At 38.2% G+C, this 24,897-nt stretch overlaps 1 protein-coding gene across 1 annotated transcript; it reads right to left on the bottom strand.

Annotated features, from left to right (window-relative positions):
• Window positions 1–274: 274 nt before the first annotated feature.
• SCG3 (secretogranin III) lies at window positions 275–24,897 on the bottom strand. Its single transcript, XM_029958793.1, has 11 exons — window positions 24,841–24,897; window positions 24,481–24,526; window positions 24,171–24,386; window positions 22,970–23,112; window positions 21,656–21,817; window positions 21,159–21,336; window positions 19,223–19,339; window positions 7,673–7,756; window positions 6,956–7,084; window positions 4,865–4,945; window positions 275–834 (listed from the first exon to the last, which is right to left on the bottom strand). The coding sequence occupies exons 1-11, from the start codon at window positions 24,895–24,897 to the stop codon at window positions 716–718; spliced, it is 1,332 nt and encodes a 443-aa protein (XP_029814653.1). The 3' UTR covers window positions 275–715.

The raw sequence follows: 24,897 nt of genomic DNA, 5'->3' as shown, positions 1-24,897 counted from the left end.
CATCAGGAATTCAACTAATTATGCATGCACAATCATCAAATGGTGCACCAAAGAGAATGTTCATACATGCTGAAGAAGAGAATACAGCTCTGTAATATGAAAGGCAATGGTAATGTCAAAGATTTATCAGTTAGCTAAGGACACTACAGTCCAAATTACAGGATACTACATAAAGAAATAAAAAAAGGATCAAATAAAAGATATTAAGATTTAAACACAAAATTTTTGAATATAAAATAACATTAAGATTAATGAAAACTTTAATAGGTAAATAATTTTCAAATATTTTATTTAGAGAACTATGAACTATTTTCTAATAATGCCCTTTACATAGTTGCATCTATAGAAAGCTTGTTGAGTGTGAGCAAAAAGATGTAGCATTAAAAGAACTTTCCATCAGAAACAATTGGTTGATCTACAAAAGTAAACCAAACACAAATAATAAATCAAGGAGAGCATTACAGAAATATTGACCCTATCCAATAGAAATTCACTGTCAGAATTTGGTGTTTAGGGTTGATTTGTGAATGTAGGAAAATACAGGATGCAGAGGGTGAATGGAGCACTACAGCTCTTCATTGCTGTCTAGAAAGTTGTCAGTACAATGTAAACAGAGCATTTCTAGTGATATCCTCAAATTAACAGATCATAAGTCACTGAGCCAGGAGTGGGGGAAACTAGACTAGTTTTCTACATGTCTGGCAGCCACTGACTTTTACAGGCTGCCATAGATGCGTTTAATTACATCAGCCTCCTCCTTGTCCAGGATGCCCTTGTCCACATAAGCATCAGCTTGCTGATCAATGAATTCCCTCAGCTTTGAAAGATCATAGTCTGAAAAATAAGAATTCATTTGCACAATGAGTCATTGCCATTATATTGCTTCACCTAACAGAAATGTCATTGCAAAGTTTATCCAACAAATGCACTTGATCAAACATAAAGAAAATTCACTCTAAGTGCAGCTTGTGAAAACAATAAATAAACCCAAAACACCTGCACAAAGTGCTTTTACACATCATAGTGATTTTAGTGTTCAAGAGGAATAATCATCTCTTGCTCTTGATTGATTGCTGTCAAATGCTAAAGTAAGAATATTTTCTGGTCCAGAGATTTGATGTTCTAGTCTGCAGAGCAAAACCTGTTGTTAGAACCCTATTATTTTCGCAGCTGTCACAGAATCAAAAGAAAATATTAAATGGACTATTTCTTATTGAAATCCTAGTAAAATTCCCACTTACTACAAACACTGTAGTGAAAATTCAAGAAACCAACGTCCTGAAAATAGCTCAATACAATTATTTACCTTGATAGAGAACATAATATTCTGACTTGAAAAATACTGCAGTGAGCAGTCTTTGTGACAGTGTTAGTGTCAGTTTCTGACTGACAAGTAGACTCTGCAATAGAGTACTGAAAGATCCTTCCTGCTTTTCCAGTGGATGAGTGCATCTATACAGCCAAACTCACATCATATGTGTTAAATAGGCTTTTCCCATGCTGGAAAACATCACTATTTTCCACGAAAAGAATTCTACTGCAAAGCAACCTTTCAAATAAAATAAATGGGTAACCTATTGTGTAGTTGTAACTCTGGCAACAGATTCAGTATATTCACATATAAACACAATAAAGTTTCAGTTAGCTACCTAATTTGCTGCATAAAATGTAAAGCTTAATTTGTTAGAATCAAAAATTAATTTGATAGAATCAGAAGTTAATTTGTTAGAACCCAAAGAACTTCAATGTTTTAAGGGTTCATACTAAGTTAAATGAATGAGTATCTCTCACAAGAGCAGATACATTCTGATATTTTCAGTATAAATTACTTATTCACAGATAGAGCTGTCTTTTTAGGGGTCAGTGACCAAAATTGGATACAAATAGAAAGACATTATGAAGCAAATTGATGCCTGCAATCATTTTTACAACAGTATAAGGCAATTTCAAATGAGTAATACAGAAAATTGATATTCAAAACTCCCCACTCCTGCAGAGGTGTCTTTCCATGTCTGAGTTAACAGGAATTTTGCCATTCACTGTACTGAGGCCAAGATTTCTTGTCTGGTCTGCTACTGTCATTACTTAAGAGAATGTAACCTGCTTGTCTCTCCAGCCTGTGTGAGTAATAGGGACAAACAGTACCCAGCAATTTCATAATGAGGTTCTGAGATTTCATTCACGTTGACAGAATGAGGGTCCCTGGTGAAAGATATCAAGGAATGGAAATGAATGGAAGAACAAACACTAAATTAATATGATATCCACATTATTCACATTAAAATCCCTGAGCTTATTTTACTTCTAGAATACTATTTATAACTTCAAATCATTATGTGGAAATGGGAATGTTTAATTACTAAACATTCTGTACGGGATTACAACCACCACAATATTATCCAGTTCTGGCTAATTTGTTATATATCTCATTGCAATCTAATTTGATTTCTTTTTCCTAGAAATTTATAACCTCTAATTTCTAATACTTATTTACAACCTATTGTAATTAGAAAAATCAGCTTTGGGTTATATTCACCGCAACAGCTGCAGGATTTCATTGAGCTGTGAAACAGCTACAGTAAATGAAGTGAGGTCTTATTTGCATATTCAAATCAAGCCATTTGCCATTGCAATTGATTACAGAATTTACTTTCATTCCTAAATGGCTACTCTCAGTGTTATGAAACTATAAACTGCTGAGTATTTGGTAAAAAATCCACATGTATTAGTTAAATGCCTCATTTCTGTGCTTTGGAGACCAACTGCAATAGAACACCCAGCAGCTACTGTGGGAAGCTGGTTTACACTGGAGAGGAGCTCCTCTTGAAAAGCATTTCAATCATCAAGCCAGGTCTGGGAGATACAAAGGACAGGCCCACAGAGCCTATAGACTGAAAATATGCAAACCAAACTTTGGACACAAAAGGCCATCAGCCCAAAATTCAGGCTTTTGATGTTTCTCTTTAGATCATCCCAGCCCCTCAAGTTTACCAGCCTCCTTAATAGGAAATTGATATTTTTAAACTGGGGAAATGTTAATTAACATTTCCAGGCTTATTAGTCATTGAACAAATAATAATTTCTACTGAAATTCATACAAAGATAAGGATCTACAAACATTTGCCTGAAGAAAATCTAAACCTCTTCAAGTATATTCAGTGAGTAAACCAATCCATGAGTGGGGGTGGGAAAGACTGGCCATTTTAATACACGAATTACTTTGAGAATTACTTTTCTGCCAGTTCCCAGGTGGTAGCTGGAAGTGGAGAAATGATTGATGAGCACACCAATACCACCTCATCTTGTACCAAAGAAACACACTGCAATGCATTCACAGTTAGATAAGCTTACCCTGACTGCACTTCTTTTAACATCAACCCAGGGGACCTGAAGTAGCATTTTACAAAAATAAAAAGTATGGAAAGGCACAATAAAGATGATGTATCAGAAGAGTATTCTAATTTTGTCATAATTTACGCTCACTTTAGGACTCATTTCCATTGCCAGGGGGCAATAAAGATATTTTAGTGCAAATGAAAATCCATCTAAACAGAAATGTATATCTTAATGCAGTCACAAGCAGATAAAATGCTATTGATCTGCAGTCACAGCCATTTTCAGAGTGCAGCAGTGCAGAGGTAAGGTTACTATGAAGGGGAGCGAGGGGCTGCCCAGTCAGTATGTGTGATACTGGGATATAATCACACATGACTGAGATCTAATTACCATAATGAATACACTGCTAAACAGAACCATTTATTAGAATTGGCAGGCAAACTCTTGAGCAAATATGTGTGCCTGCTGCTAATTGCCATCACTGCCACTGTGAGGAAATGATTTTAGAGATGGAAATTTTTTTTACAAGTCCTTCCTATTACAGTTTCTGTATAGGAAAATGCCTGTGTTGGGCTGTAGGCATGCACCCATGTCTGAAATGTAATTCATATACACTTCAACACACAGATTACCCAGGGCTAATCTCATCTCAGATCACCCTCTGCTCGGCTGGTGCAAAGAAGGATCCTTCTCACCAGGCGCCAGTCATAGCCCAGGGATGGGTCCCTCGGCTAGGAGCCTTCACTTCCAGAGAGGCTGATGGCAGAACACACAGCCATGGCAGAGAAAAGGGATAGGAGGCTGCTTTTATGTAAGATCTTGAGGGAAGAACTGGTATGGATAAATAAAGATCTGTGAAAAATAAGCGAGAAATCCTGCTGCTGTTCTGTTATCTCCTGCCTCCAGTGCTCACACAGCCCTGCCTCCGGGGAGGAGCCAAACGGGGGGACAGCTGGTGAGCACACCCCGTGCAGCTGCTTCAATCTCTGCTCCCTTCTGCACAGCTTTGCGTGTGAGCTACAAGTCATTCAAGTTGACTCGGGCTGTAATCCAACGTATTACATTGTGACATAAATTTGTATCTTAACTATTCTTGGTTATGAAACAAAGTACATTGCTGTTTATGAAGGCATGTTAGCCAGATGCACTGAGCTCTTCTAGACACATCCAGACGTTTAAAATACATTCCTATCACTTATAAAATCATAATTAAAAGGCATGTTGAAATAGGAGATGAAGCACTAGACAAACCTGCCACACTGGCAGACCACCAGGTCTCTGTGTTTTGTGGCCAGCAGCCATTCAAGCCAGCTTAAATTAATCTGCCTTAGTCTACTATTTTCATTCATTGATTTAACTTTGACATTTATTTAACTTTAACACACTAACTATCACCACAGACAAGCGCAGTATCACATCACTATTTTTTAACTTATAACATAATGCTAAGTCATACACCACAATATAAATGACGTGCTTTGTAATGTATAGGGTGCCCACCCCAATGTCAAGGCCTTTCACTGCATACCTTCCTTGTTACCTTGTTTATTGTGTTTTTTCAGCCATTCTATGTTCTTCCTGATTGCTTCCAAATATGCCTCAGATTTCCCTGGAGAAAAGGATGAGAGAGAATTCAGGCACTTACATCAATGATTGATGCAGCTTGCTTAACTGGGCGAAGGTGGTCACAGCAAAGGCAGATTAAAACTATTCTTAGTTTCTGTTTAAAAGCTGAGTCCTGTCAAACTTAGTCAGGCAAAATTCCCCCAGACAGCTAGAAGGTTTTGTCTGTGCAAGATTAGTCATACACAAATTTAGGATTGTGGCTTTTTTTGATCTTTATACATAGCTTTTGGTGGTATCCACACAAACTGCCTGTGTGGATTAAAGGCAGCCTGTAGCTTTTTGATCATCATTATTGTTCAGCAAAGATGAAGCTGTTGAGATAGCAAGGAATTAATTAAAACTGAGAGCTTTGAGTATCAAAACTCTTCCATACAGTAGTGCTAACAGCACATGGTAAACAAATTTCAAAATTTTGAAAGACAAGTGGAAATGTAGCTACTACATTTACTGAGAAAAGGAATGTATTAACATTACCATGATAACTCCTTGTTATAGCTGAAATTTTAAAGTGATGGCTATTTTTGGACCAGAAAGCACACAGTACAGAATTAGTTCAAGGATTACCTAATAAGGCCCCTAAGGAAATATTCCAGCTAATGGATTTTGAATTCTTAACTTGACTGGAGCTTTATTGATGTAATGTTCTTACATTTATCAGGAATAAAAACCTAGTGTGATTAGCATGTAGAAGATTACTAGTGCCAACTATGCATGTCTGCTTCTATTACCAAATGGATATAGTATTAGATATATCATATTTTTTGAGCTGGGAGTGCGGTTACTTTATAGTAAGTTACTCTGTGAAAGAGCAAAGGGCATTGCATTATGATACAAAGAACTAAATACTTATCCAATTAACATTTCTAAAAAGCTATTGGGCTGAAGGTAAAGGAAAATAACCTGAACCAAATTGGAAAGACAAATCTTCACGGACAAGCAAAATGTGTTATTTATCACTTCCCACAGGTATTGAGACAACTTTTTTTTCCTGTGAAATCAGACAACCATCTTGAGAAATTTTCCTCTTCTATGCTCAAAAAAATGACCTGCTGGAAAAAATGCCACCTTCCATCTGTGAGTGGCTGCACTGCCCACAGGACTGACCCAGGTGCCAATGCTCCACAATCCACTGCAGCCTTTATTTCTGCCATTCATGGCTGAGCAGGCTGCAGTGGACACACAGGTATTCCAAAAAGCATTAAACAGCATTGGTGCAAAATAGATAATAAGCAATTTTGTTTAGCCAACTGACTACAAAACATAGATGCTTCTGCTGGATCCTTAGCAATAAGAACTCACTGAAAGGTTTCTGCACTAACAAACATTCTCCTTCAAAAGTTCAGCACAATAAGGAGGCACAATGTCCTCTGCAGATTTGTTTTGAGATACAGTAGCTGATTTGCACCCAAGTGACTTTATCACAGTCTAATTTAGCACGTGGCATTATGTGTCATGCTGAGGCAACTGGCACAGTAACAGTACTACTGTGCTATGTTTGCTTAGGGAGACACTAACTTACTGTAACAGGTATCAGAGTTATGTAAAACAAGTTAATTGCTGATAACCCTTAACCTCTGGCAGTGAGCAATGCAAATTCTGTCACTGCAGAACTTTCCTGTACCAGCTTGTTCTAACACAAACTATAGAAACATTGGGCCCACTCAGATTATTGAATATTCTGATCATCTGATTTCACTGAAAAGCACAGATGCAAAGAAGCAAAAATCTCTCTGCACTACTGTGTCAATCTGTATTTCATATTGTTCTCACAAGGGGCTATGAATTATGGTCTTGCTCAGCAAGGGATATAGTGTCATATGTTTAAAACTGGGCAAATAAGTACACTTCCAAATCAAGCTGTTGTGTGCTGACTCCCAGTGACTCTAAGCTGAAGGTATTTATGCTAACACAAAGGAAAAACAATACCAAAGATAGGAAAAGACTCCAATCACTTGGAGCAGACACAGTAGGAAAAGCAATGGCTATTTTGTACCTCCAGTCTCTTCACTATTTCCTGCTGCATTTTGCCCTTCATTTTTTGTAGAATCCTTTGAAACTTCGTATTCCTTTTCCATTTTAGCTGCTTCTTCCTTTGTACTGTCTGCTTCTTCACTACTCTTGTCTAAAGAAATGACAAGAGCAAACAATTTTGCATCAAATATACCAAAAGCATTTCTCAATCACACCAACAATCTTTGGCAAGTAAAACATTTTGACTGATGATTGAGGAAGAGCCTCACTGGAGTCTGTCTCAAAGTGGTTTCTAAAGGTCATCTCTGCTCCAGACCTCTGGAAATTGGAATGTCTGCTTCTGCTCTTACAAACAGTAGCTGAACACAGGTAACTATGATGTGATAATACAGAGTTCATAAAGCCACATTTCTTTGTGCAGAGAAAGATTATGTGGAATTTACATTCACTAGATCCAAAGTTGACAAATAACGTTTTTTCATTCTTATGAAAAGCTTTTGTATATGTGTAATGTATGGACTCCACTGAAGAAAAAGACAGTGAGTACACTTCTCAAAGTCTGGACAATTAAGTGAAAATTTCTCTCTTGTTGTGTGTTTAGAAAACCAAACTTGGCTATAGGTCCTTGAGGGATTGTAGCTTTAAACAGTAGTCTGGATGCTACAGCAATTAGCATACTTTCAACTGAATAGATTAAAAAAATGTGTTATTCCAGGAGAGAAAATTGTAGAATAGGTACCTGCTGTTAGTTTTGTTCTGGTTTTAGTGGAAGGGTTCTCAAGCTTCTTCTTCGTCTGCTCAGCTATCATTGTATCTAAGTTTTCTGGAAAGCAAGGCAAAACAAAACCAAACCCCAGTTATTCTTCAGTGGATAAAATGCAGAATCTATACTATATGCTCCCTAGCACCAGTCTGAGTGGTAAGCAGAAACCCAAAAGAACAGCCTTCACCCTTGCCTCTGAAGGATTAATGCAGAGCCAATAGTAAAAGAACAAACAAATAGCTATATGGAATATTGATCAATCTTACTTAAAAAAAAAATAATAACTGAATCATGACAATAGGAGCACCAAATAGAGCAATATACATAAAGACAGTAAAAGTATGCATATATATTCTGTATTCCAGTCACGTAAGTCACAAACTACAGATAACTATCTGTAGCAATTTATTCTGATGAAAGCAATGAAAGGCTTTAATTAACTTCACAAAGAATACAAGACTATGAAATATGTGCTTCATCCTGCTGGAAAAACTCTATCCCAAACTGCTTATATGTCTGGATTTTATGTGGTTTCATTGGAAAAGAAGTCTAATAAAATGTTTAAAATCATACTTAGATGAAATAAATATGTAAATTGAAGTGATTAAAACAAATATTTTCCAAAGTTGCTAAAGTCAAGCATTTACTTGAAAACCCACTGGACAGTTGTAGCCATGTATACAGCTCTAGAAGACTAGAAAATGTATTTCTATGAAAATTTCGGGGCTGAACTCATCTAATTTGAAAGTAAAAGCATCTCTTCATAAAGATGGATGTTTCAGACATAAATATTGTATGCTTATGTGGGAAAAAAGTCCTTTTGATACCACAGTAGATATTCAAAATACAGATCATCATAGTATCTGCCATATTTCCTCAGTCATATTATGGACATGGTGTAGAATTTTCCTTCCCTTTATCAGCTTTTTAAAGCTTCAGTTAAACATGGATTCAAAATTTGATGCATATCAGCTAGTTGGTGGACATTTTTGAGAGACTTGGTTTTGAAATATCAAAATTCCTTTTATATGAACAGCTAAAATATTCAGTATGAGATGTGGGAACTGTGACAGAACAGACATAATAGGGCTAGTAAAAATTTTAGATCATATTCTCTGTGTAATGCCAATATTTTATCCATCAGTTGGGAGGATCCTTTTTCTTCAGAAAGATACACAGCACTGATACCTAAAAACTAGTTTTTTAGCAAACATATTTCTCTTCATGGCAGATCAGCAGAAGCAATTGTGCCTGCCATCTGATGAGAAATCACATAATCCTGTCTGCCTGAGTCCTCTATACTATGTTATTTACATAAAATTAAAATGAAAGCAGTATTTGCTGGCACCCTGCCTGATTGCACCCTCTCAATTCTACATCACATGATGGTGTTTTTGTGACAACTCTTTTCATTTTGGTATGTATCCTTTTAATGTGATTCCTGACCTTGCCATATGTCCTGAACAAAACAGGTCTGGGCTGTGTTACAAGCTGGATCAGACATACTGATGAAGAAAAAAACAAGCTAGAATTATAGTGGTGGTATTGATGCCTCACTAATCACTTGATCTAAAGCTTATGGAAAGGACCATAAACATTCCTTTCAGCTGAGCTTAAGATTCTATTTTTTTATCCTGAATCAGTACCATACTAGTATTTCAACAGGAATATAAGGATTTCTCTGTTGTAAGAGGCACAGTTTTCAGGATAAGATTATACAGTCAAGAACTTAAAAACCCTTTGTAAACTCAAGTGAATAGATTATTCTCCTTCACTAATTCATGCAAATGCAAAAATGTCACTGATTTTAGAGTTTAATCCAGCAAAATCTATTAAATTAGGCCTAATTTTAGGTCTAAATATAGCGTTTTAAAAGAAATAGGAGTATTTAAAAGTTTAAAATGTCACACATACATAAGTGCATTGATTCATAAGTGCCTTTCATGTTCTTTCTTTAAGGTGTCTGCATTTAGGCACTGCTGCAGTCAGTTTCTATTAGCAGAAAACAGAAAGACTTCACCACAAGATAGATTTATAACCTGCTTTGACAACTTAAGATTTCAATGTCTGCATACTGATATTTCCAAATTTTTTCTTCTTTTGATAAATTGTTTAAAAGTTGTGCACATATCCACATACAGCACGTGCTACTGAAGGCAACAGGATTTATACTTCTCCATTATTTAGTCACTTCTATAAATCACATCAGGAGTTCTGCAGTTTCTCTGAGCCTTTTGATCCAGCTCACAATTTTATTTGAGTTCACTCTGACTCCTTTATCAGTACAGTATTCCTTTCCAGCCATGTGCAGACATGAAGTGTAACAAGGCACCATTGACCACTAATGATCTGAGCTTTGCCACTAAAGCCAGACTGAACATGGTATCAACTGTGTTCCATTTTCAAAGCTTTCTTTTTGTCAGTAAAAATATGAACAAATTGACATGACAGGCCTTTTAACAAGGACTACACTTTACAGGAGAAATGGCGAAGCTGCCTTGCTGGCTGGGTGGCACATCAACATGGATCTGAAGATTTATAAGCAGACATATTTCCTCTGTGATAGAGAGGAGTTAATTCTGTGGGCCTCTCCATGTTTGTGGGGGTTGTTTGGTGTACCTACATAAATTTCCTAGAGAGGATATTACCACAGAGTCCCAGTTCTTCCTGAACAGGATTTATTGCCCTTTCCCCCCCCCCGCTTCAGAATTAATGCTTTAACAGCTGGTATTGTTTCAAAACATGTTTGTACTTGTCATGTGTGGTTAGGCCAGGGCTGAACAATGTTTGCTCTGAGAACCACTGATGGAGTGAGTCATCTCCTCAACTGAGATGTGCCTGGCCAGCAGCTTAGCAACTGCATGGCGTGTTCGGAGGTCTAACAAGAATTGATTACTTCTCCGGTGTTGTTTCCCTAGCAATGTCATTTGTACAGAGGAAGAGTTTAGAAAGGTACTGACCTTTCCACAGAGATGGCCACTTATTTGAAATGGCACTAATTAAAACAACAGAACAATAACCACTGAGCTAATGGAAGTGACCTACGTTGGTAAATAGGTCACTACTCTGGCGGCCGCTTTCCCGGAGCAGGATAATCTCATCACTGGAACCAGACACCCGGAGTCAGGAGATCTGGTTTCTGCCTTGCCTCACTTTCTAACTTGCTCTTTGATCTGGGATGACTCACTAAACCACTCATGCTGCAGGAGGGCTCCTATTTTGAGTAGGCATTCTCAGGCATTCTAGGCCCGGTTTCTACACACTGATAGATCCTCTTAATTGCATCTGAAAATGCAAATTCCCAGCACTTTTGAAACTCTGAAGTCCTTCAAGACGGATATCCAAAAATCTGAACTGCATAAAAGCAGAATGTTTTTCTCTGGGAGAATGCACTGTGGCAATACCCTCTAAATCCATGGGAAAAGATACTACATGAAAAAAATATTACAATTTAAATTACTTTGTTCTTATTAGAGGGGCAGAAACTAACATAACCGTTTGAATATTTAATGGAATTGGTAATGGAAGCCTGAAATGGACCCTTCTCTGTTGATAGATTCATGGTGTTTTCCAGACTCTTGTAAATTTTCCTGCAAAGGTTTTTTTCTTCTGCATAATTGTCTTGTACCCGGGAGGCAGTTTCACATTCTATCCTCATCAAATTGACTGAAGCTGAGATTTTATGTCATTCAACTTCCACAGAAAGGCCTGCTTTGCTGTTCTGTTTCCATACAGCATAAAATGACTGTTTATTAAAGCAGAAAAGGGATCATCAAGGTACCTGAGATCAATCTTAATGATAGCGAAAAAATTAGTTTACTTAATGAGTTCATACACTACAACTGCTTCAGCTGCAAAGCTTTGTGCTGACGACTGCCTGTGGGAGATGCACATATTGCAGGCATTAAAAAAGCACAGTTCTCCCAGGGCTCTTCTGTCTCCTGCAGTAGATGATCCTGAAGAGTTTGCAAGGCCTTTTTCCATCTGTGAAAAATGTCAGGACAGCACAGCATTTGCTCGTGACTATTCTGTGGGAAGAGCATAACTGATTAGTTCTTTGGACAAATCTGCCTTTCACTTTACATGATAGCAGGTCCAAGAACTGTCAATACCCACTGGATTTTCAATAGTGTAGCCAAAAGCAGAGTTAGACTTTTAGTCAGCTCATATACATATCATGCATATGTCACATAAACTGTTAAACTGTGATGAACAGGAGAAATCCCTCCATTGTGGAAATAGAGATGGGTCTGAGCCTTGCAAACCTCCTGCTCCTCTCTTACTCACTGGCTTACACGTCAAGATATGACATTTCCTTTCTGAATCTTCCTGCTTGACTGATTTGTTGAGATGGTGTGTCTGAAATCTAATGCTGCCATGAGGAATGACATGTCAGGTGACAAACTCCAGGTCACGGCATTCCTTGTAAATGGATTACAGGCAAGATGGGCAGAGTGACTTGAAATTAAAACAGCAGCAGTATCACTTAGCAATCAGGTTAAAAGCAACTCCAAAAGCAAAACATAATTAAATAGATGTGTTTTGAGGTAAAGAAAGCTCTGACCAAGTCTCCTTTATTATCCTTATTAAATTCCCTACCTCATGGACTATTTCTCAGAGTTATCCTTTCAGTATTCTCCAGGCATTTCCTTTGCATTATTCCAGGTCTGCTAGAGCTGTGTGGTGCTGTTCTTTCCTAATCCTTTCCCATCCTGAAGCTGCTCCACGGCCTGTGCACACATTTATGTTTTGATAGCATACCCTTTATAACATGATGGTTTGGGACTGAAGCAGCACAGAGCTGCCTCTCCTGCAGGAGTGGGATGTAGCTCAGTTTTGAAAGTTCAGTGACACCCTCTTTACCCTGCACCCACATAATCATCTCAAATCAGAACTTATGGGCTCAGTGCTCAGCTGTCAACAGAGACATACTGAATTCAGAAAGTGGGGGATTTTATGCAGCTATTAAATACAGTGCAAAAAAATAAAAGCATTGCCCTCCTTTAGAAACATAAACCACCTGGTAGGATGCAAAAGCTAGATTTTCAGGAACTAAGGAATGCACCTGTCAAAATAGACACTATGAGAAGATGGAGATTTCTTACTAAGTATCCAGTCTGGAAAGCATAAAGGAGGCAGTGAAGGGAAATGGAAGAAGAGGTAATTTGTTTGCAAGAAATATCTGCAAATTTAAAAGGTAGATGGTGATAAGCAAAGGAATGAACTGTAAAAGATTTTTTTGGGTTCTTGAACACATGACTTGATAGTCATGTAATGTGGTGGGAAAAACAATTAGTGATACTAAAACTACTGGGTCTCTCCCAAATCATATCTGAGAAGATTTAGAGCCTATGGATACTGAGAAAACTATGCTCTCACACATACTGTCACCCTCAGGTGATGCCCAGTTTACTGCAGTGTGTAGTGTCCTGCTTCTTAGGACTTGTGAGATCAGCTGCCATAGCTACCCATTTGTTTTTCTATGCAGTGAGAGTCTGAATGGGGGAAAATAGGAAATAAGATCTAAGTAGTGGGGGAAAAAACCCACATTCACATGTTTGTGCAAATGCAAAAGTAGCATGGGCAGAAATGGATGAGGGTACTAAAGAAAAGCTCAAGCTGCAGTGGGGTGTGCAGCCAACATAATTCCTAGATTAAAGTCTTGCCTATCTTTGCACACTCTCTGTCCCCATATCCTTTTATCTTACCTCCATGCAAATTCATCTTGAGTTTAACTATTCACAAATACTTTCTATTATCACTGTTGCTCCTCAGTATTCAGCTCACTCTCATCATCTGAGGTGCCCCTGATTTGTGCTTTTCAGATATAGTACAGTATACTGGCATCTGTGTGACCTTAGTTCATCAGATACAAAATAAATAGCACAGAAAAGAGAGCTGCCTGAAATTAAATAACTCCCACTGGCAGCTGTATGCATCAGTCATATGATAAATACTGGGCAAGGAAAATCACCAAAGGGAAATTCAGATAGGGAAAATTTTGTTAAATATTTTAATGCTTATGGAGAAAACCTACAGTAGCAAGAAAGAGCCCTCTGAAAAAAAAAATTAAAAAAGAAAAAGAAGGTGTTATGCATGAAAGGTTCCCTGTATGAAGTACTGTCAGTGCCCTTCATCGCCCAGGTCAAAATGAAGGGGAGAACAAAAAGTCCACATGACACTGTTCATATGCCACTTGTAGCCTCTGGCACTGCTTTAGCCTCACCTTCCCTCAGCCCTTTGAAATCCCAGTCTGTATCAGGGAGCAGCAGCTTATGGTCACAGTGAGGATGGGAAAGATGATGCCAGTCTGGGCTGTGATCTGCTCTTTGCCTCACACTCCTGGCTCTCTGCCTGTTCTTGGCTGACTAAACAAATAGCAGGATCAGACCTTTGGCCTGCAGCATCTGTGCTGATGAGAACTTCAGGCATTATCACACTATTCAAATGAGTTCTTCTCTCCCAAGAAAAGGCCAGATTGTGTCTACTATGCACTGACCTGTAATGAGGAAATTGCAGAGCTTTGCCTTCACCACAAGTGGAGCTGTGGAAGACACCACAGCACGAATGCAAGAGGAAGAACAGCTATTTCATATTCCTTAGCATGGAGAGGCAGGGACATATTAAAAATCCACATAGGAGACTTTCTGCCTCTTCTGTTTCACCTGACTTTTTTCATGCAGCCTCAGTCTGCCTAAAAGAGAGTATTATAGCAAAACAATATCCCAACAGTTCTTTAGAAAAGGACCAAAGTAATGAGTGTTCATATACCTCAGCCAGAGTTCACTAATGACCCATCCATCTCCCTGTTCCTTGTGTCCCCTGCAGTTTGCTCTTCTTCCCTGTTGTCCACGAAGAACAAATGATATGGGGGTGGAAAAGGTAAACAGAGACATCTGTTCTTGCTCATTTCTAACCAACACAATCTCCTACTCAGTCACAAGGGACAGTGTGGATTCTGACAGTGAGTCAGAGCCAAAGGGAGGAGGTGTGAGAGGTGGCTTTGGTTTGGTCTATGGAGGAAGGCAGTTGTGACTCAAACACTGCACACTGATCAGCTGGAGCCATTTCTCTGTTTCCCTCCTAAATAAAGGGGGATTTGCTCCCCAGCCAGTCTGCTGCGGGCTGTGTGTGGTACACTGTGGCTCCAGGAATCTAAATGCTTTACTACAAGGAGGTGAAAAGTGTGATCCCCTTCAAGAGAGAGCAAGGCTACAGAGTTCTTAAACTTAATTTTCTTCCCAGCCCTTTGTCCCTTTCTTTTCTCCAGTTGTGGAAGATACAGAAGCCCTGATTTAGAAACTGAAAACAAAATGACCAAACTCAATCATAAGATGTGATAAATTACACATTTTATGCAGTATCATGGAAAAGATTTCTATGGTATCTGTGAGATAGAGAAGTACCGATGGCAAAAGTTTGTGCTACATGTACTAGTCAATAAATGAGAACTCCACACAACATTACAATGTGCATGTAACTAATTTGCATTTCTAAGGTAATAGTTCATTGGATAACACAACTTTCATTTGGTTGGGTTGGCAGTGGGTAAATTTGCTACTAATCTACTCTTGTAAGCAGAGCACAGCAGGAGAACGTAATTAATGGACTGTGTAAAAAGAATTCATATACACACACTGGTGCCTCTTAAGAATTTTTCCATCATCTCTGAAAACTATTTTTGTTATGGTCCACAAGCCTCTAATGACAAGTATTTCCTAGAATGGTTCTAAAAATCTTATTAGTGGAAAAGATTTTCAAATGTATCTGAACAAACTGGCAGAAAACATTTGTTCCTGTTTCTAAGCTGACAACAATATTATTAAAATAAATGCATTAAAAAACTATTGTTTACTTTACATAATTACTAAAAATAGAGCTTTTACCAGGATGGTAGTGGACTGATATACTTTCATTTTAAAACTAGCTATATAGTCTGGCATACACAGGAAAAGTCACTTGTCCCACAAAAAATTCCTCTTCTTTGTGTGGTGTAGATGAAGCTTCTCCTTAATATTTATCTGGTCTATGATAGATGGGTCTGATAGAAAAGCTATCAGAGCGAATCTCCACCATGACATTACACAATAGACAGAAGGAAAATGAGGTAGGATATTATTCACAACCTAATACTCAGACAGTACAAGTATCTGTGCAATGCATGGCTTATTCCACTCTGCTGAAACCAAAGTGAGCTTTGCTATTGGCTCAAAAAGCACTTTTTCCCTTCAAACACTCAGCACCGTGAAGGACACAGTCCTTTCAGTTCTGCATGGAGTATCCGCTAGTTATGCATCAGTATCAGCTATTTATGCAACATAAACAGTATATGAATGCCATGAGTAATGAAACATTTTATGCTGAATCAGTCATAACTTATCTGAAAGCCTCTCGCTGCTTTCTGCTGGTCACTATGTGGAGTTATTCCAACTCTTCCATTCCACTCTGTCACTGCACCCTTGCCAACAGCCACATCATTTCAGTAGCTGTCTCAAGTCCTTCCCAACACTCAGCCTGTTCAGTGATAACAGTCTGTGCATCCAGCAGGCTGGGACAAGCAAGGGCTTGTTTGGGCAGCATTTGCTGGATCCTGACAACAAACCCAAAGTTGGGTAAACTGATACCACAGTTGGATCTCATTCACAAGCCACCTGTGTAACTGTGATCCTGAGTCATAAGGTAATAACCTTATGCTTTCTGTACTGATAATGCTTGTCCATTCTTTTAATTGCAAAAGTGATTTTAAAGCAGCTTTCAATCTTCAAAGGGTAGATGGGTTTTCTAGAAAGCCTTTAAGCAGGCTAGAAACATGAGACTTTCACTCCACAGCAGAATTTGCTCCCTGTACATCAAGATACAGCATTCATAGCTAAGAAAGTAAAGAGTGATGGAAGATAGTGGCATTTTGCCACAGCAGGGAAATTATCAAATTTGACGCATTTCAGCTGAACACACATTTTATATCAGCTCGTTAGAGTTCCTCTTTAATGCTTCCAGAGTTATACTTTCTGAAAACATACTGGGAAATGTAGGCATTATTTTTCCTTGTCTTTCATATATATGAATATGTTGGTTTTGGCTTCCAGTGTTCTGTTACAGATTACAGATTAGCATATGGAAAGCTTCTAAATATCTATTATGTAATATTGAATATGCGTATTAAAAAATGAACTTATTCCTTGTGTTTTCATGTGTGTGCATCGGCACTTTTCCTGCACCACACTGCAGCTAGATCCTTTGTAACTTTAAGCTAAACCTAATAACATCAGTCACTGCAGCAGGAAAATACTTTCCCCTGGAGTAAGATACAATGATGACATAATGCTGTGGTTTCCAAATCCCAAGCCAGCTGTTACTGGTATATGCATTCAAATTCACTGTCTCTGCACCCCTGTGAAAGGCAAAAAGGCTTGTGACTTGATTCAATAAATGATTTATTTTTTTGAATGTATAATTCACAGACATAGCTTATGCACGGCTTCAGACACAGAGTGGGAAAAATTAACTTAGGCAGTTTCCTACTTTAATAAAATGGAAAGAGGATATAACCCTTCTGCATTGGCCCAGTAGGTATTTTCCATCAACTAGCATGGAATCTGCTTACTGGTTTTGGACTGAGAGAACAACAAAAAGCTACCAATTTTTAAAATTAATTCTTCTGTCTGAGACATATTCATACTAATTCCCTTATCTGCTATAAGTAAACACAGCTGGGCATCAATTCCCTGACCCAACCTGCACCAAGATACGCAGTACATATCCAAGTATTATTTAGTGTATATAACTTTTAGTTGAATAAGAGTGGCAATAAAATTGCTGCCATGCTCAAGGATAGTGCAAGAAGCTAACAAGCTCCTGTGGATGCTCTCCTTGAGTATTTGAGAATATCAGTTCAATAAATGAAGGTCAGCTTTGAAGTAATTTCTCAACAGCAAGTCTAAAAAAAGAATACCACAGAAGCAACTTGAGAACTATGAGAAAGCTTTTTCCACTACAGTAAGTTCCTTTGATGGAGCAAAAAATCCATCTCTGCATAAATCACTTATTTGCAAGGCAGAGTCTGGATACATCAGTTGATAGTCTTACTTTAAATCCAGACTAAATCAGACCTCTGAAACTCTTAACCTAATCCCTGCCTTCTGTACTATGTCATCATGGCAATTTGTTTCCAGGGTTACAGTATTTATTTACTCAAAGTAAAGCCAATGTGAACAACTGCTCTGAATTTTAGTAGGAAAAATGCATCCCTAGTGTAATTCCATTATCTGAGTGGCCTTGTGTCAGGGATGAATGTGGTCTATTAAGTTTTGGCATAACACTATCAGTGAGGGCAATATCTGCTCAAGTCATACCATCTTCATTTGTAGAATGACACAAAAAAAAATGTGCTTAAAATCCACCATTTCTTTATGTGCATCTTTCTTTAAATGCACAGGAAGACAGAGAAATAAAGAGCTGAACTGTAGCATAACTTGTCCAAATATTCCAAAATTCAAGGACTTCTCATGGAAAATAAAAGGATAGTCTTGGTCAGAGATATAATTCTTTGGAGAGGAAGTGCAATCATGTACTGAATGTGAGTCATGATGCACTGGATCTTTTGTAGCCAAGTGAGTGATAATCAATCTGTACAGTTACAGTTGCATCCATCAATCATGTATCTGCAATGGCTCAGATCAGACAAGCCTGGAGAAGCCATGAAAGATCATTGCCAGTTCTATCTCTGTGACAGGTTGATCTATGAAGCTGAGAAATTGCCCTGATGTAAACAAAAACTTTTCAGACTAAGCCAGACCAGGAACACTTCAGAAAAATGAAAGGATTGTGCAGAGTTTATGCAGATGAGCCCTTCTTCTGTAGGTCTGCTTATTTACACAGAAAGGCTACCAACAGTAAATGGAGGAGAGTTTGTCAAAGCCAGGAAAGGTGTGTGAGACACAAAACAAAACAAAACAAGAACAAAACCAGGCTGTTCCAAATTCTCTCTTCAGGAAATTACAATGATTTTACAATACCTACATAGCCACAGACTCTAAAATGGATCCAGGAAAGAGTGCTTCAAAATCTACTCCTGTGCCAAAATGTAGCACTTTTCATAGATGGAAGGAGTTTTACTTAGTAGACAACCATAGCATTAGGTGCCATCTATTCTGGCTACTTACATGTGACAGGTTACAGGAGCTGAAGTGCTAGATTGTCTTTAGAAAATGCAGGTGCCTGATTCACCTCAACAGAACACAGAAAACCCTGATCTTACCCTGACATAAAGTCCTTGAAATCAATTGTGCTTCACAGGTGTGAAAATGCAATAATTCTCTAAATGCATATCTCATAAATTACCTTCCCTTCATTAGATGGAAGTATTAAAGCAGTATGGAATTAAACACACTATAGTGAATAATCAATCATTTAGAAGTACAGCTTTAAAACATTTAGAATGAACAAAGCTGAAGCAGGTTTTATAAGAGCAAGGAAGATGAGAAGATAGTTATCACTGTTGTTAGAGTAAGAAAACAGCATTCTCACCCAGATATGAAACTCCTTCTTCTGGTGTGATTGTTCCATATTTAACCATCATCTTCACAAAATCAATCAGGGTTTTCATGATAGTTATCAAGGTCTCCTTCTCTTTTGTCTCTGTCTCTGTGTGAGGGGATGAAGCAAAATTAGTCAGAGACTTCAGGCAACTTGGGAAAACTCAGTTCTGCAAACTGTGCAAACTTTCTGCATAAAGAATGACCTACTCACTGAAAGAGAAAATGCTGTGCTGGATCAGCAAAGAGAACTTACATATAAACTGTTCCTGCAAAACACAGCTGAATATACTTTAAAGCTTCAGGCTTTAGTTCTTCTTTACAGCTTTGTGTCTTGAAGGGCTGTGTCATTCCATTTTACAGCTAAGAACACTAAACACACTGAGATGAAGTGACCTGACAGTCCAAATTGCTGATCAGAGGGTAGAGTTTTCTACAGTTTCTTTTATCTTTCTTTTATTTGTTTGTGAACTATTTTGTAGAGCAGTCTGGCTCTGTATGAGTTCAGAGTTCCTTTCTCCTACAAGACCCATGGGTTCGATGATAAAAATATAAAGTGTTTCAAATGAGATTGTTACCACGCACAAGTCCATGACTCATGTACTGGGACAACGTAATATTACATGGTTGACAGGATCATGACCTCAGGAAGTGATACAAACAATTATTTTTTATTATAAAAATCTATTCTTGCCCATGCTTACCTTCTTAGCTTTTCTTTCACCGCTGTGTTTACCTGAACAATACCTTTGTTTAGCTGAACAATTTTACTGCTATTTCTGCATTAGCAGCATGAAACTGCCCCAGTTGCAAAAGCCATCCCCACTCCCCAGGTTATCACAGAAGGACCTAACAGAGCTAGGGGCACTGTCAGTCTGGGACGGCCAGAAACACACTCCCAGCCTTGGCAGAGGGCCAGCCACTCTGAGAGCTGCTGAACAGGCTTTTTATTGCTGCCTGCAATTTAACACACAGCTGTAGGATGCAAGTGAATCCCTCTCCTCCAGCTTGATACGACCTGACAGGTGAACAGCACAAAGCAGGAGGCAAGGCAGGGATGTGCAGCCAGTGGGACCTGGCTCGATTTGCTTGACAACCTGCTAAACCCAACATGCCTTTCTGCTTTGTGAGCAGAAAAAGGAGAAGAGCTAGCATGCAAAACCACCATGGGAAAATGAAAAGAACAGGAAGAATATGAAGTCTGTAGGTTGGACTTGAGCAAAATATGCCCTCGGGTTTTTCATTTTAGCTCTCCACTCAGGTGTTTATGGGGACAGTTTGAAGGCTCCTGCAGGACAGGGAATCCACAGAACAAACACACATACACACAAAAATAAGTGTGTGTGTGTGTGAGCGTGGCTGCAGAGTGGGTGCTGACAAAGGGGCTGTGGTGAGGTGCCACAGTCCTGCCTGCAATGACTGGAAGGCAGTGATGCCCAGCACCGGAATAGGAAGAGACGTGCAGAGCTTTCACTGCAATAAACAGCAAACCTGTGGTTTGTGAAAAGGCTGGAAGGCTCAGACTCATTTACTGGTACCATCACTGCGAGGATTCTGCTGTGGCTTACTTGTACCTCTGTTGGCTTGGAAGACTCAGATGTTACTGGAATGATCTCTGGAGAAAACAGTTTGCCAGTTTTTCACCATGTTCTTACAGGAATGAAAAGAATTTAGGACTCCTGAATCACACAGCACAAGATGGGAAGGGCTGCCTAGGTCACACTCTTTGCAGTTCTGAGTGCTGTTCCTCCCAGTGTTTTGCCATCAAAATTACTAATCAAATTAGTTTCTGCTACACATCTTAGAGAACATTTTCAAAGCACGTGGTCTTGCAACTAGGGAAGTTGTGGGGAAGGGAAAAGAGAAAACACAGAGAATCTTAATTTTCTTTTTTCCTAAATAATTCTGTAAATACATGATAAGCTCACCTGAGTTAAGACTTTTTAATAGTGCGTAAAAATTTGGAAAGTATTGGAGGTCTTCAAAATTATCTTCAGAAGGCAGCTCATTTCTTCTTTCCAAGATATTAGATGATGACCATGTGTTATCCAGTGTATCATCAATCTCTCCATTAATGATACTATCCTGATAAGATTTGCTTGGTGTCTCCACAAAAGATATAAAAAAAGATATCTATAAGCACATTGCTTTTGGTGAGAGAGTTACTAGAGCAAGAAATTGTATCAGAACCTTATGCCAACATGTTCCTAATTGCAAGGTGAAGACTATACTATTTTCTCAAAGTTATTTCAATTTGACATTTGGCTTAAACTCCAAAGTAACGCATGGTTCATTTTGTGTCTAACAATTTCTTTAAGAACACCTTTAGTTTCCAGATTGAACTAATTATTCCCCAAAGAAAGCAGTATATTGGTTTACTAGTACCATTTGGCAAGGAAGACAAAATCATTAGCTAAGAAATTACCATTCTTTCCTGTTGCTTTTCCTTTGGATCACTGTCTGCTCTGCTTGCAGTGTAATCAAAGTCTTCAGACTCCTTCTCACGTTCCTTTGCTTCATTTGCAATTAGCTGTTGTAAAACCTCTGCCACTTCATCCTCCAGGGTATAGGCCTGACTCTCTGTGATCTGTTGAAATATTTGTGCAGAGTACTCATAGAATATTGTGCTTCTCCTGGATGAAACATCAATATGAAACCCGAGCTTTGCAAATAGATTGCTTTAAATATGTTTGCTTCACAAAAAGCACAACCAAATTAGGCGTGGTATCTTCACCAATGTGTGTGTATACATGTATATATATAGACATATACACATGTCTATATTTATATAAACACACCCACACATACATATATACACACACAGAAACACACACCAAATACGTTGTGTGTACATAAAACCCACTCATCCACAGATACAGCCTTCAACAGGAAAACAAATCTGTTTAGGGCTTAACACAATGGAGTGAAGCTTGAAAGATTGAACTGCAAGTGTGTCATACCTCCCTGCATGTGTGTACATGTAGGTGTATATAAAGTATGTTCTGCAACACATCTACATACAGTGATATAGAAGGGGAAAAAAGCATGGCATCATCTATGGCATCATCAAAATGTTTTGTCTTTGCTTTGTAACAGCTGTCACTTGAAAAAGAACTCTATCATGCATCTGGCCCACAGCTCCCTCTGTAATCAGTGGGGTGCAGCATGCAATAGCTAACTGCAAAATCTAGTGCAGAAAACATCAGGTCAATATTTTAAGATACAAGAATCCCATATGGCCATGGCTAAACCTATTGAGACATCCAGAGGTCAGAGACAAATCCAGTCTTGCTAAAAATCAGTAACATAATATATCCTCAACAAACCAGCAACATTATATGTTTGCTTATGACACTAAGTAGGTGGATAGGAATGAGGTCAGACCTTTCCCCCTTAAATATAGAAATTAATAATACAAAAGAATTCAGTGAAAATCGGAAGAGAACTTAAAGTAAAAATGAGGGCAGACATGGGAGGAGTACAATCAGTGAATGTTTTCTCAGCATCAGAAACATTCTGCAGTTTGGCCTATTTTGTTGCAAAGCCATCACAGGAACAACAATGTTATTGCAGAACTAAACCAGTGTGCCCAAATGAATACAGAAATTTTCCTAGAGCCTGAATCCCATTCATTTTCACTCAAGTCAGTATTACACACGATGTTTGTCCAAATTGTTTTTTAAAAGAGCATTAAACCAACCCACAAAACTGTTAAATGAAGTATTAACAAGATACTTACTAGCCCCAGATTTAGAAGTTTTGAAACAATCTTGTCAAACACTCCTCTGTCATTTTCCTCATAAATTCTTGCAGCAATTTTTTGAACAATGTCTTCAGCAGTCAGAGGAGTGCCATCTAATTGATGGAGGCCATCTGGATCATCTGAAAGGATTATAGTTTAACTGTGTGCTGACTGTCCTAACTCATTTGGATTAAACATCTTGTAAAAATATCTGCCCACATCTTCTTCTCTTCAGAACAAAGCTGCACCTTTTAGACACACTAGGACTATACTTTGATACACACTTTGCAAGCCACTACATCAGTCACAGTGAAAAGTTCTTTGTGTCCATTTTCCACATCTGAAAAATATCTTTCTGACTGACTCTGTCAAAAGAGCAGAGATGAATATTAGGAGCATACTCTCCTGTTTATAGAAGAAATTGTAAGAATGAGAGAGCACTGTTCCCATATATACTTATATGTGCCTTCCTGGTATCTAATTTCATTGTATGGCTACTTAGATGAAATCATATCATGACAAACTGTACATGATCTTCTTGTTTGAATTTCAGAAAATAAACTTTTAATTTTGTAATCATGACTTATGGCAAATAATATCATAATGACAATGGGAGAGAACATGATGAGTAAGCTTTGATCTGTGATCAGGATACTTTGATATAATTAAAAATATCCTGAGTTAAATGCTGCTTACAACTCTCAGAGGACTCACTTAAACTACAAATCAATTAAACACTCCTGTAGCAAAGGCAAGTATTGTTTTGCCTTTGGTAATTTCTTTTAGCTTTATGATGAGGAGAATAATCTAACACTGCACATAACATTTGGAATAAATATATGTGATTTAGGTGCATGTAAAGGTGCTTCTTCCTCTCAAACCAGAATAAATGTATTTTCATTTAAAAATATGTCCCATTTTCCTTCCATCAAATCTAAATTACTAAAACACATAATACAAATTACACAGTTAGATTTTCCTCCAAGGAAGAAGACTGAAAATCAACAGCAATTGTTTTGTACTGCATTTCAAAAAACCCTAATTGTAATACAACAAGCTTCCACAACTGGAAATAATTGAATCTGCACTCCAGTAACACATAAAGCTCATGTTTGATGCTGAGTACAACATTCATGACAGCAGTCACTTTGCAAGAGAAATCTAACCTAGAAGTCACTGAAAGATGATTATAGAATACCTTGGAATTTATAATCCAGTCCACTTTTAGTGGAGTCATAGTCATCCACCAGCCTGCGGTTCTTGGTGGAGTCTGCATCGTCAACGGCCAGCTGCTGTTCGTACAAAGAGCTTCTAATTGACTCCCTCTCCTTTTCATTCCTCTCTCTTTCTGCTACTGATTTTAGCAGGTTCAGGTCATCAACAAAGGAATAATTCCTGAACTCTGGCTTATTTTCTGGAAAATATATCAATGCACACATAACATAAAACCTTATACCTCTTTGAATACCATTACGAATATTGCTATAAAACCAGGAAAGATATTTTACCTGTGGGAGCTGTTTTCCTATTCCTATCTGCCTCAGCTTCAGCAATCTAATACAGAAAAATAAAACAAATAAAACAAGAACAGGCAGAAGGAATAAAATGCGTGATCTCTTAATTTATCAATACCAGCAGAAGCCTTAGTGTCTGGTTTTCACTCTTATTAAGAAGTTTGCCTGAATAAGTAGAACAGGATTAAGCACTTGGCACTTTCTGTCAGTACCCCCTATCTCTGATCAGAATCACACACTACAAGAAGCTGCAACAAACTTCCCATTTTAAGACAAATGCCAGTTACATTTTCCTTCTTCATTCCAAGCTCATGCTATATTCCCCCAGGATGTCAATACAAAGGGGTGGCACACCTGTGAGCTGTCGGAGCTAACAACCTGCTTTTGGAATGCTGGACAGAGAAACTCCAT

Source organism: Manacus vitellinus, unplaced genomic scaffold, assembly GCF_001715985.3.
Source record: "Manacus vitellinus isolate BGI_N305 unplaced genomic scaffold, ASM171598v3 scaffold_16_pilon, whole genome shotgun sequence".
Lineage (NCBI taxonomy): Eukaryota > Metazoa > Chordata > Aves > Passeriformes > Pipridae > Manacus > Manacus vitellinus.
The sequence above is the reverse complement of the archived record's forward strand: the minus strand, read 5'-3'. Positions and strand labels throughout refer to the sequence as shown.